This window comes from Vidua macroura, chromosome 8, assembly GCF_024509145.1.
Source record: "Vidua macroura isolate BioBank_ID:100142 chromosome 8, ASM2450914v1, whole genome shotgun sequence".
In the NCBI taxonomy this organism is placed as follows: domain Eukaryota; kingdom Metazoa; phylum Chordata; class Aves; order Passeriformes; family Viduidae; genus Vidua; species Vidua macroura.
The window spans coordinates 26078482-26091679 of NC_071578.1; the positions used below are offsets into that span (position 1 = coordinate 26078482).

The window sequence follows — 13198 nt, forward strand, 5'->3', positions numbered from 1 at the left end:
AATACCTGAGGTCATACATGTCTGTATGTGTAGTGGGGGTCCTTGAAATTAAGTGATGTCATGCCTTCCAATAATTTATGAACCTGTGTGAAAAAACATAGAGATTTGTCACAGTTAATTCAGAGCAAATTCCAAATCTAGAACTAAATTTACACATGTAAACAAATACCCAAGGGAAGACTGTGCAGATGGTCTCATTTTTCTGGGTCTTTATTTAAAGGTACTTTAGTTTACAGAAAGGAATTAGTCTGTTCAAACTAAATTTGAAATATATTTAATCATTTTCTGAACATAATTATATGTAAGTCATTGCAATCTCACAATCATGAAATATGTAAAATGTGTTTGAAATAAGGAACTTGAAGACAACCAATTTATTTAGTCCTGGTATTTTTTTAGGAAGATATTTTCCAGTATATGTCATTCTCTTTCCCCTGCTCACACACAGTCAGCGATGTCTTACTTTGAACAAAGCCTTTGGAAAAAGGGTCCTGGTAGCAATATAATAGGAAAATATAAAAGATGTATTTAAACCTTTCTAAATTATTAACTTCTTAAAAAAAAAAAAAAAATTATCTTAGTGTTGCTTAAATTACTACCTTATTTGCCAGATTCCATCAAAATAGTGGGAGTTTAGCAAAAGTGAGCACTCATGCCCACTTAACCAGTGGGCATTAACTCAAATCCTAGTTCACATCCAGTTAATTTAGAGATAAATGTAAGCCCTTTTAACCAATTTAGAGTAACCAGAGCCTCCCTGCTAAGACACAGAGGCTGTGAGAGCATTGCTTAAATTCACTAAAAGTTCTGTTTTGTAGGAATACTATTGTGGTGCTCCTATATATGCTCATGATATGCTTTGTAATTCAAGAAAAATATACTCTTTCAAGAAGGAAGACAGCTCCACTAAATTGACATAATCACAATTTGGGGAACCTTGTGCAATTTTTTCTCTCACTTTCAGTTCATTCAGCCTGATATTATTTCTAGCTCCTAAAAAAAAAGAGCTGTTGGGAGTGTTGTTGGTTGTAATGATGGCAACAAAAGGTAAAGTTCATGATCCTTTTGTTCTATCCTGTGAAATAAGCCTTGGTTAACACTAAGAATATGCTCTTTGGCATTTTCTCACTGTAATTCAGCGCAATATTTTGTCATTTTCTTTTGCTATAACCATAGTCATAATGGTTGAAATAGCAGTTCATAGATTCTGGACACAGAGATTGAACACCATCGTTATATTTACTATTTTAATCCAATTTTGATTTTCAGTTTATATTGCTGTTCAGCCTGACATTATGAGTGCTGGTAATTAACACACCATTTTCTTGTTCTTGTGGCTGTTTGCAGGCACCTGTTTTCTCCTTACCATTAATGCGTTCTCCCTCTGGGAAGATAGGAAGGAAGAAAAACAGAATGACCTTGTGCAGGATGTAGTGTAACAGTGTAATAATGGTTTCTATTGTTAGGAAGATTTTAGCACAGGAATGCATGCAGGCAGCTCATGAAATATTTACAAAACTTGCCAGATTGGAGAGGGGGAAAAGGGCAGGGTTTTGGTGAGGCAGCAGAAAGGGGACTTTGGAAAGGCATTTTGTAGGAATGGCTGAGTGACTCCCCCTCAGAGACCAGAGATCTGCCTCAGGCATATCTGCTGGGTGGAAAGGGGATCAGGCAGCCTGGATGTGATCCCACTGTCATTCCCTTCTGCAGCTGCCACTGCATGGGCCTGGGGAGAAATCTTAGTTCTCTTCATTTCCAGGAGCTAATAATAAGCCTAAATAAATGAAGGCAGTTACTTTCTGGAAACTACTCCTCCAGTCTGGCATTTTGGTTTAGGTATTCCTGGAAGTTCTTTCTTTTCCACTCCACATGCTCCCCCTACAAGCAAGAGAGTTTTCCCATTTTTGCCACCTTTCTGTCTTTCCTTAGAAGATTATCTCAGATTTTTCTCTTGTCTCTTTTGAATAGACTGGGTGATGCTTTCAGGCTTTTCACACAGCTCTTTCTTCTTCTGCAAAGAATGCTTTTGTGGAGACCTGAGAAAAGTTGCATAAGGTTCCTTATTCTTGATGACTATTCTGAAAGAACCATCACCTTTTGACTGAGAGGTTGCTATATTTAGTTAAGGGCCCATCTATCTTTCCAAATGTGTTTCTTTAGAAGGAGGTTTAACTTATTTCCCAAGGCCCAGGGTATAGCAGACAAAGTTTCAAGCGGTTTGTGGCTATAAAGAGCTTAACCAATCTCAGTGAAGTAATTCTTCCTCCCATACTCAAGTGTATTACATCTCCTCCACTCCCTGCCTCTGCTCCATTGTCATTCTGAAAAGTGAAATAAAGGGTTGGATTTTGTCAAGACAACTGTGTTCTCTCTGAAGTCCTGCTGATCATCACTGGTAGTAGTGCTCACCTGTCTTAGCCTCGGTAGCAATTTCATTATTTTCTTAGAGGTACAAATTAGATGAAAAATACTGTGTACTGTAAGAAGGATTCATAAATATCTGTTTCAACACAGCTCCTAGGATTTCCTGAATCTCCTCCAAGTCCACTGCTTTTCCCAAACATTCTGGCAGCAACACACTTAAATTCTTGCTACGTGGTTCTTGCTAGGATTTCTAGCCTCTTGGATTTAAAGACTAATGCACTGGTAATCTTGCCATAATTCTTTAGCCAGGAAGAGATGTGCCAGCTTTTAATTCAGGATCTTTGTGGTGCATAGGAGATGGAGATTAATTTCACCTAATGCATAAAACCTAGGGCTTCCCAAGTATTATGTACCCCTTTCCAAAGAGATCATGCTCCTTTCAAGAGATATTTAAAGGGCTGCAGCAAACAGTTAGGTCTCCACATAATCAAAAGGAAGGAAATTGTTATTCTCCCCATCTAGAAAGACAAGTGCTTGGTGCACCCTCATACACCATGCAGGTGGCAGAAGGAGGTGGGTGGCTCCTGATTCCTACCTGCTTTTTCCACATATAGTAGAGGATTTCTTTTTAAATTCCCACAACTTGGTAAATATGTCATGGACAAAAAATTTAAAAGTCAGCTGAAACCTTGACATTCCTTTAGTGATTCTGAAAATTGTCATGGCTTTTTAGAGTGGCCTTTTCATCCTCGTGGTTTTTAATACCTTCTGCCATGGTACCAAGGGGATCTATTAATTTCCCATCACTGTCCCTCTGAGGTGGTTAATATGCTTTTCAGGCTGTAATGTGTGGTTTCAATTTTCACTACACTTGTTTCTAGTAGCTTGCAACCACTACCTTCAGGTTTCTGAAATTCTTATAATGAGGGACAAAAAAATGTTCCTTTTGCATCTTTTTGCCTTTCGTTCATAGTAGTAGGAAATAAAATCTTTTCAGTCACTGTGATAGAAATGCAATTAATATATGTCAAGCAAGAGATACTTTAAATCTTTTAAAGGAGTACTCTGTGGGTTTACGTGAATTACCATTTGATTTATCAGCTGAAATCAAGAGCTAATTTCCCATTTCTGTATCACATGGCTACTTAGGAAGAACTGCCAGAATAGACAAACCTGAATTTACTGTCCTCTGTCTAGAGGCAGTGTTGGCAACAAAACATACAGAGCATAGGGGAACAGTAAGGATGTTAAATGTACCTGAGCTTTTGTGCAAGCTCAGCCCCCTCAGAAAAATCACTGGTTCTTTTCTTCCTTGAGGCAACCTCTCTGAATGTCATTTTAAGCTGACCCCTCTGCCTTCTCAGTTCTTTTTGAAATGGGATCCCCACATCACCTCTCTTCCAATGCCACATGAATTTCTGGACCTTTTACTATTTTGGAGGAAACACTGAGGGAGAGGAGCTAAGTAAAGCCTGTGGGAGGGATGGGTGTTTTGCTTTGCATAACACCAGGACAACAGTGTCAAGCTACTCTGCAGCGTTCGAGTGGCATTTGTTATCCCCGAGCCCTACATTTCAGAACAGGGAATTCAAGGCGTAGAGCAGAGGAGTTATGTGCTCACAGTAATGCAACAGGTCAGTGACAAAGGCTGATTTCTTGTCTCCTGGCTCAGGCTGCCTTCACAGATTCACTTAGCATTAACTAGTAGGGGGTGGAATTTTTATTGTCAGAGATTTGAGTAATTGCACATAATAGATTATTTTCTCCATAAAACAATGAAAAATTGAAAATTTGCAAAATGCTTTTTTTTTAAGCTATCATTATTCTTTAATTTATTTAGCCATATGCCTCAGCGTTTTTCAATAATTGCTCAAACAGAACAGATAATTAACCAAGAAGGCAATAAAACCATTAAAAAACCCGAATACAGATAAGCTTTCAGTGATGCTTTCAACCTACTGGAACAGGCCTTTGAAAGGATCTCACAGCTTGTTTTCCATCATGGCTGAGTATTCAGCAGCTCACAATATTCAGAGGCTTCCATGGAGCTCAGCCCAGGTGAGAACTGAGCTGTGAGAGCAACAGGATGAGCCCTGCTGGGATGTGGCTGGGGAATGATCCCATAATGTACTTCTGGGGGCACCAACTGATACTGCTGTAAGCTCTTCACAGAAGTATGAAGGTTGTTTCCTCCAGAGGTGATCTTAGAGAATGGATGTGGCACTTGGAGTTAAGCTAAAGGAAAATAAACCCAACTGTGTTTAAATATATTAAAATGTATTAATAACCTGGTGCATCCAGATCTGTTCAATTACATTGTTAGAATTCCATGTATATTCACACCCTCAATTTAAACTCTAATTCACATTTTCATTGTAATGAAATGTTATTAATGTTATGACTGTGTATTAAGTGGCATATCTGAAAAGGGGACAAATGTTCAGTTGGGGGGAAAAATACCCTTTGTAGGCTGTGCCTGAGTTTTGCTGTGTGCTGGACCTTCATTAAAGTTTGCTGATCAGCATCAGAGCAGCTTCTGGTGTCCTGGTGTTCCTCAGCTGTGATGAGGAAAGGCTCTGTGCACCACTGCTCCAGCCCACATCCACCTGAAACAAGAATGTAGCAAAAGGCATGGCTTATCTCTGCTCTTCATGATTTACTTCTTACTCTTGGTCTTATAGGCCATTCAGGCCTTCAGTTTTGTACCATGAACAAACTCAAAAAAAGGACAGAAATAGCTTCTTGGAGCTAGCAAGCCATTCTTTACATAGCTGAAATTGATTTATTCAGGTCAGAAATCAAAGCCAGTTTCATTTCTGCAGCTGGCAAGATAACTATTAAAGTTTAAAACCTTCACCGATGCGAGTACCTTAAAAATCATATTTCTGTCTGAATATTTTATCTACAACATTTACAAGTGACATCTAAGATCATGGTAACTGAAAGAAATGGGAGTGGAATATGTTTCTTCTTATTATTTTGGTTGTATTTACTTCATGCATGCAGCACCATTTTGCATATTGCCACGCACAGCTTTGCCTTCAGAAGCACAAAAGCAATGATTTTGTGTTTAACATGAGTATTTCACTCAACAGAAAGAGGGAGAAGAGCAGTGGAGGAAAATTTGAAGAGCTGTTATTTTATCTATGGAAACTGGTCATAAGAAGTCTGACTGGCTGAACTAAAAGTACATGTAACCTGTTTTTAAAAGAGAATATTTTTGTATGACTTTTCTTTTTGATCTTACTGAAGTCTACAGAAATGTAGATAAGAATAAGTGAGAGTCAGAAAATAATAGTCTGTTGTTTTAATGAGTTACTGGTCTTCTGTTAGACAGAACTAATGATTATGAAGAACTGTCTTTTGAAAGAATGCTTGCTGTCCTCTCCATGAATTTTTATGCTATTGTATCATAACAAGACATTTTTCACCACTGTGATTTTTTTCTAATATTTTAATTTGTATTTTCTTCCTAAAATATGTAATAGCTGCCACTATACCAATCTATTTTAAAGATAGCATGAATATCTAGGTGTCTAGTACTAAAAATAAAAAGCAAAAGGAAAATAGACCTATTAGTTTTAGTGCAGGTTCTTGTAATGCAAAGTAAAAAGTCTGAAAAGTGCTTTATTTTTCACACCTGAGTGGAAACATGAGTTACCCTCTCATATCTCTGAGATATTGCCCGGTGACCACCAACAACATTGAATCTTCTTACAAGCCCAAGTGCAGCTTTCTTCTATACTTCAACTTTATGGCCCCATTCCAGTTGAGAGACTTTTTTTTTTTTCTTTTTGCAGCTGAATCACAAAGCAAGAAGAACAAATCTATTCTTCTTCATGTCTATTGTCTGCTTTGCAAACCTTTGTGTCTCACTCTGTGCCCAGAGACTGCCCTACACCCACACCTGCCATAAGAAGAATTATGTTTACACTGTTCTTACTAGCACAGATACTCCCAGGTCAAAAGTTTCAGACTGGTTCAGAAAGATATCAGGCTCTGTGGATAGGATTCAAATATTATTCTTTCTTATCTGATGACACAAGTGCTGTTTCAGTTTGGTTTTCATAGTTGTACATGCTGATGATGAATGCAGTGTTTGACTGAAATCACCAAAGGACCAAGAAGCTGCTAGCTGTCCTCTGAGATGTGTTTTGTGATCTGTCTCTGCATGGACAGCCACAAAAACAGACTTCTAGTCTGTTCCCATCACTGTGGGCAGATCAGTCTGTAATTTTGCTGCTAAGGCTGATATGAGTGTTTTGATGTGCAGAACATAATGGGGTAATGGTTACTAGCCCTTTCTGCTGTGTAAACAATACTGAATTAATGTGTTACTTGCATTGCCTAATTTTAATTCAAAAATGCACTAAAGCACTTCTTACCCCACTCTGATATGAATTCAGAGTGAATAGCATCAACAATGTACTTTGTCTTGTGAGTATTAATTAATTTTATTCTCTCTGCTGCAGTATTCAAAGCCAGATAGGCACCCGGGGCCCATTCTGCACAAAGTTATGGAGTCTAGCTTTTCAGGCGCTCAGTCTTTCCCAGAGGCCTTGTCTCCTGACAGAGGAACCCAGCCCATCAAGCACCACAGGTGAGCAAACATCTGGCTGTGAGAGCTGCCTGGAGAGGCTTAGAGTGCTGATCCATGTGCAAGGTTATGCTGTGCTGGGGCGGGGTGAGCTGCTGAGTGCCCTGGTGACAGCAGAGCCTCAGCCAGCTTATGAAGCAGATGTCCGAGTATTTTCTTAGCTGCAGACATAAAAGGTAGTAGGGATGCTCACTGCCTTCCTCTGTGGGTCATGCCAGTCCTGCAGGAAGCTTTTACAGACACCATCCAAGCTGCAGGCACAGCCCAGCCAGTGGAACAGCTGGAGGAGGAACCATTAAAAACAAGACTTTCCTTATCGATGGTCATGAAGTTAATGACTCATTTGCTGCAGAAAGACCTGGTTGCAAACTTCCAGCCTTTTCCACCATTTCCTTAAACAAAAGATACATGAAATGAATAATGACTTATTTGTGAAAACATGGTGGCCTTTGAAAACAAGGCTTAAAAATGTTTGGATGGTTGTTTCCAAGAGAAAAAAAAGGAGGAATGTCACCCATCACTGGATGAGATTCAGACTAGAATTCTGCTTCTAACTTTTTTTTGGATGAGAAAGATTGCAGGTGCTTCATTACAGGACTAGAAACCCAACTGGAGTCTGGTACAAGCAATAATGTTGGTGGAATGACAGTGGTAACAACTGGTCCAGTGCACAGAGAGAGGGAAAAAAGGCTGAGGAAAATGAGTTTGGAATTTTTTCAGCTAGATAATCTGGAGTGGAAGACATGTTTATTAAAAGGATTTTCTTTTTTAATTACTTAAAAAAAAGTCAGGGATTGCATGAGGTTATGATCTGGCTTCTGCAGTATTTGGTGCATTTTCAGTGCAGTCTCTCAGCCAGCTATGTGTTTTTTTCTCATTTGAATAAGTGATCTACTTAACTTACAAAGTGCCACATGTAAACCAGAAAGGGATATTTGGGCCCTATCTATTTTACCTTACTTACGCCTTCAATTTAGCATGAAAAAAACAATGCCAGTTGTCATGTCAGATCCATTTCTTAGGTCTTTTTCCTTATTACACAGAGATTTTCAAAACATGCTTAATAATTTTATTAAACATAGATGAACTATGGGACTGTTGTCTAGAATGCTTTCTAGTTCTGGGAAGAATTTTATCATCATTTAGTCACAACATGAAGTTCAGAAAAAAACTCATTCCCTTACCTTTTAATATTGTGATTGCAATATCCAAGAAATGTCTTTGCTTCAGAACTAATGTAAGAAGTTGGATGACTAGTTAATTTATAAAGAATTCTTTTGTAGTTTTAAAGCTTAAGATTTATTATAGAAGGCCCTTGTTTTATAAAATGTTTCTATGAACGTTTAAGACTTACAAGACTGTCTTTATTTATGTACCATGTAAGAGCTTCCTAATTTATTTTCTAAATAGTGTTCACTGTGGACAAATGGCCAAATGTGGTCAAATGAGGATTTTATACTAAATATCTCTTCATTTCATTCCAAACCTGACTGAACCTGGGAAAATCATATCAGCTCTGCAGGTTTTCTCTTTTATGCTGTTCTAAATTCTATTGTTTTATTTCTGCTTGCTACAGAAATACTTTGCTCTACATCCAGACCTGTTTTCTCTGCTTGTGTTTTCAAGGACACTAATGATGGGTGATAATTTCTTAAAATCAGGAGCTGGCTGTTTCCAGGTCCTGAAACCAATACATTTTGGCCTGGAAGTAAGACTGTCAGTGTAGGAAATCATTTGGAGTTGCTGAAATGTGACTGACAGAGACCTGATAATTATTTCACTCAGATTATGGATAATAGCAATTTTCTGTCTCAACAAACCTCAGCTACACAAAAAGAATTAATGCAGAGATAAAGTTGAAAACTGAAATTTAATCTCAAAAAATATTTAGCCTGTGTTACTATTAATCTCCTAAAGCATATTGCCTGCGTTGTGCACTGCTGTTACCATAGAAGAATGTTACATCTTCTGCTTGCATATGTAAAATAACTCTTAGAACTGTCAGAATTCAAAATTAACAAATGTGTTTAATCAGTAAACTTCCTGCAATGTATATACAATATGCTCAAAAATTTGTCTTGGATTATCTGTTGATCTTGGTAAGAAGGAAATTCATACTGTCTTATTTTCTGATAGACAGAAATAAATTAGAGTTTTCTTAATTATGGGTTGAGTTGTGATCCCTTTGAATAGCAGTTTCCTTGGTAATTAGTCATCCTGACTTTCATTCATGGATCCAGTCATCCTTGATTTTAGAGGGATTCATTTCAGAGAATGCCATGATGAAAGCCAAATGCAGAGGCTTTCAGCCTGGAGCAGTTATATTGTCTTACAAAAATGACAAAATAGGATAAACCTACCCTAAAACTAATAATAATTTGTGTTTTCATTTTTAATGAACTTTTCACACCACAAAAAGCATGGAAAATATTTTATTTTTTCATTTGGTAAGCATTTTACTCTTTATGCTGCTAATATAAGTGATTCATTTTACAGCAGAGGAAAGAATAAATTAAAGTTATTCTGTAAATAAGGCTATTGAATTTGAAAGAGCAAGTATAGATAAACTGAAGCAACTAAGAATGTAAGGGCAGCAGAAGCCTGAAAGGAAGAAGGTATAAGGAATCTGCTATTTTCCCAAAGAAAAAGCAAAACAGATGGTGAGACAGAGATAATAATTGAAGCAGTTAGGGAAATCCTGAATTAATAATTTCATTTTTTAATGAAAAGTTGGGATGACTATTTGAGGACAAAGGTAGAATATGAACAGAATCAAATGCATGAAAGTAGACATTCCTACAGTCAAAGTGGAAGCAAAATGTGGAAATCAAAGCTCTCAAGATGGTTTGGTTAATCTTGATCAAAAAAAAATTTTTTTTGGGAGAAAACCAGTTCACAAAATTTCATGTCTGGGAGCAAAATATATAAAAATGGGAGCTGTGACATGGGATGATGGAATAGCAAATGTCAAATATTTAGGAAGGCGAGGAATTTATCAAAGTAGGAACCAATTACGCTGAATTTGAATAGTCAAGACTTTAGGACAAATGTGGGGGAAGAGGATTCCTGCGGTAGATATAAAAAAAGGCAAAACATTGTTTAGTATCTTACCAACAGCAAGTACTACAACATATGCACTGATGATTGCATGTGTATTTGGTGGGGGCGAGTTAGATCTCTACACAAGCTCAGTCATTGTTGTCATGTGTGTCTAATGCCTTTAAGGGGAGAAAGTAGGGAGAGGCAGAAAAACTCTAATGTTCATGGACACGTTAAAAGGCAGATATGAAGAACTTGTGTTGAGAAGGTAGGACATTCACCAGGGCAGCACTCAAAGAATTAGTCAACACTGGGGACAGACTTTTTTGGTGCCAAGGTCACCGAACAAAGCTGGAACACAGCATAGTGTGAGAATGCACACTGTTAGCTCACCTGGTAAAAGTGGCCTCCCAGTTGCCATGGACACACATTGCATTCCCAAGCCAAGATGAGGAATGAATGATTCATGTTCCATGGAAAGTGTTAGAAGTCTGTCTTATGTCAGTCTTCAGTTCAGGAGACTGGAAAGGGTGTATGAGTGCTGCTTATGAATACATGAGAGCAAGCACAACGGGAAGTTAGAGACCTGTTTAAAAGGAAGGAGTGTGGTGGCACATATACCAGCTGAATATTCATCAGAAATAATTTTAAACTGAAAAGAAGTCTCAAAGTTTTCAATACAAAACAACTTTCTGTAACAGTAGCCTGTATATCATCATCAATTTAGGATGGAGGTTGATCTGTGCACTACAGGAAGTATATGATGAGGTTATGGCAGATGATTAAACTCAGTGCAACTGATGTACCTCGAATACTCTATTCCCTTTTCCTATTGTTCTATCACCAGGATGGTGACCAGATGACACAGGTAGCATTGGAGGATTTTCTTAGAGTTCCACAGTCCCCGAGTAGCCTCAAAACAGATTATTCCCAAATACAAGAATATTATGAAGGGATCAATAATGCTCACATTTCAGAAACCAAGAGGAGATTTTATTATTTATTAATACTGAAATCAGTTGAAAGTCTCAATAGTTGATCCATACAAATGTTAGCAGTCAATTGTCTAACACCTAAAAAGGTGGCTCTGGGGGAATATCAGAGGACACTGCCTGGCAGCTGGCTCAGTCATTGGAGTGTATATTTACTAGGTGGTTTGTAATTAACTCAGAAGTAGTACAGAAGGATTCCAGAGTTACTGCAAAAACACTGCTGATCTTCTCTTCATGAACATGGGTAACTGCACTTGGGAGTTGTGTATGCCCCAAGAAGAGATTACTCCACCTGTAGGATCAGACTTTGTTTTCACTCAGATGCTCAACCCAAAGAAAAAGCTCACACAAAACAACTGGCAAGAATGAATCCCAAGTTCTTAATTAACCTTAGGATTGTTAAAACATTAATTCATGAGAACTGTATTTCTCTCTAGTTTATGCATTACTTGTGAACCACTTCATACATATTCTGATTATTCTTCTGGATTGATAGATTTTAAGGACATATCTGCTATAGCTTTATGTATTGGTCTATTTTATTGAATGGCTCACTTATGTGGGCTGGTTTCTTTTACCCAGTTAGACTGGAGTGCAGGAAGGAAGAAACCACAATGTTGGCTAAAGGAAAATAAATTCCCTGAAGAAATCCAAAAACCATCGTTTGCCTGAGAGGGAGGAATTTTTCACATGAGCGATAGAGAAGTCTGAGAGGGACATTACATTTGCATTGCTGATATTCATATCAGTTTTGTGTAAAAGGAAAAGCTTTGTGCTGGAGATCCTTTTCCATAGAACTTTCAACAGAAATTCTTAGGGGGTTTTTTGGTGCCTGGAGAAACAGCTGTTATCCTGCAGCTTGCAGCTGCACTCTCTGTAAGTGTTTCCTGATCTTTAGTGAATTTGTCTTATCCATGACCTCAAATGATTTTTTTGTTCTTCCTTCAGTTTTGTTTTGGTTTTGTTGGTTTTTTTTGTTTTTTTTTTTTTTTCCTGACAGAAATATTAAAAGCATAAGAACCTCACATTAGCAACAAATTAGACTAAGTCAGTGCTGGAGGTTCTGTGGTTGCAGGACTGTGGCAGATCCCTTTGGTCTCAACATTTCTGCAGTTTATACCCACTACCTTAGGTTTAGCTGTATGTGTTGAAATTATGTTTATTACAAATAAAGCTTTTGTGAATTTGCATATGAAGATCATGTGCTCTCATCCAACAAGGAAGATGCTCAAGGGCATCAAACCAACCACAAATTAAACAATAAAAAATTCTAACTTCAAAGATTTGTAATCAATCTAAAGTTTGTTTTTTACTTTTGGATTCCACTGATGACTATGCTCAAGTCAATAAAAACCCCAAAAATTCATTATCCATCACAAATTATTCATTCCCCTGCATCTTTTGAGATTCCCTGCTGTATTAATCTCAGGCTCTCCTAAGCAGAAATGTCAATTATTTTGTGATGTGGTAGTGTTATTTTACAGAATATGAACTGTACCTTGCAACTCAAGCTCAGCCTTCAGAACTGAGAGGCCAGTATTTCAGGTTTTTAAAAATGTTTTTTCACAGCCTTCTTAATAGCAAAAGAAAATCTTTTTAAGCAAGCATGAAAAATCCTGGAGGGAATGTTATTGCTATGGGTTGTTGGTCTTTTCAATAAAAAGCACTAGAAAAGTAAAGGTGTGGAAGAAAACAGAGGTTAGACTGCAATGGAACACTGCTGGCCTGAACAGTAGGATATAGAGTGTTGAATTTATTTCTTTTTTTAATTTTGGGCAGAAAAGGTTGATTTTAATGGAAATGTACACTCAAAGAGAATTTGTCCAAGGTACTTGCTCCAAGGAAGAATTACTTTGGGAGTAAATGTGGCCCTAACTATAATAAAAGTTCCCACTAGGTAAAAAATGCAGATTACTTTTAAGTCACATTATAATTGGAAAAAAGAAGCAAACTTATCCAAAGTCTTTTGCATTGCTGAATTCTGTCACAAGTTGGAATTATTCACATAGCCAAAAATAATGACTCGTAAAAGGCATCTACAAAACCTATAAGTTATCGTTAAAAATGTAAGAGAATATGAGGTAACACATGCATTTCTGAGACCCAGAAGATGCCAAGAGAAATAGGACTAGCTGAAAAATGAATATTCAGTCATGCCATGCAGTACTGAGACCTGTTAGCAGTAAAAATGGGTTATGCCTTCTGT

At 37.6% G+C, this 13198-nt stretch overlaps 1 protein-coding gene across 1 annotated transcript in view; it reads left to right on the forward strand.

Moving 5' to 3' along the window:
- NRG3 (neuregulin 3) overlaps positions 1 to 13198 on the forward strand; it is a 344333-nt gene that overhangs the window by 320950 nt on the left and 10185 nt on the right. Inside the window, exon 7 of the mRNA XM_053984120.1 lies at positions 6837 to 6964. Coding sequence (XP_053840095.1) covers positions 6837 to 6964 — 128 coding nt within the window. The remainder of the gene's footprint in view (positions 1 to 6836; positions 6965 to 13198) is intronic.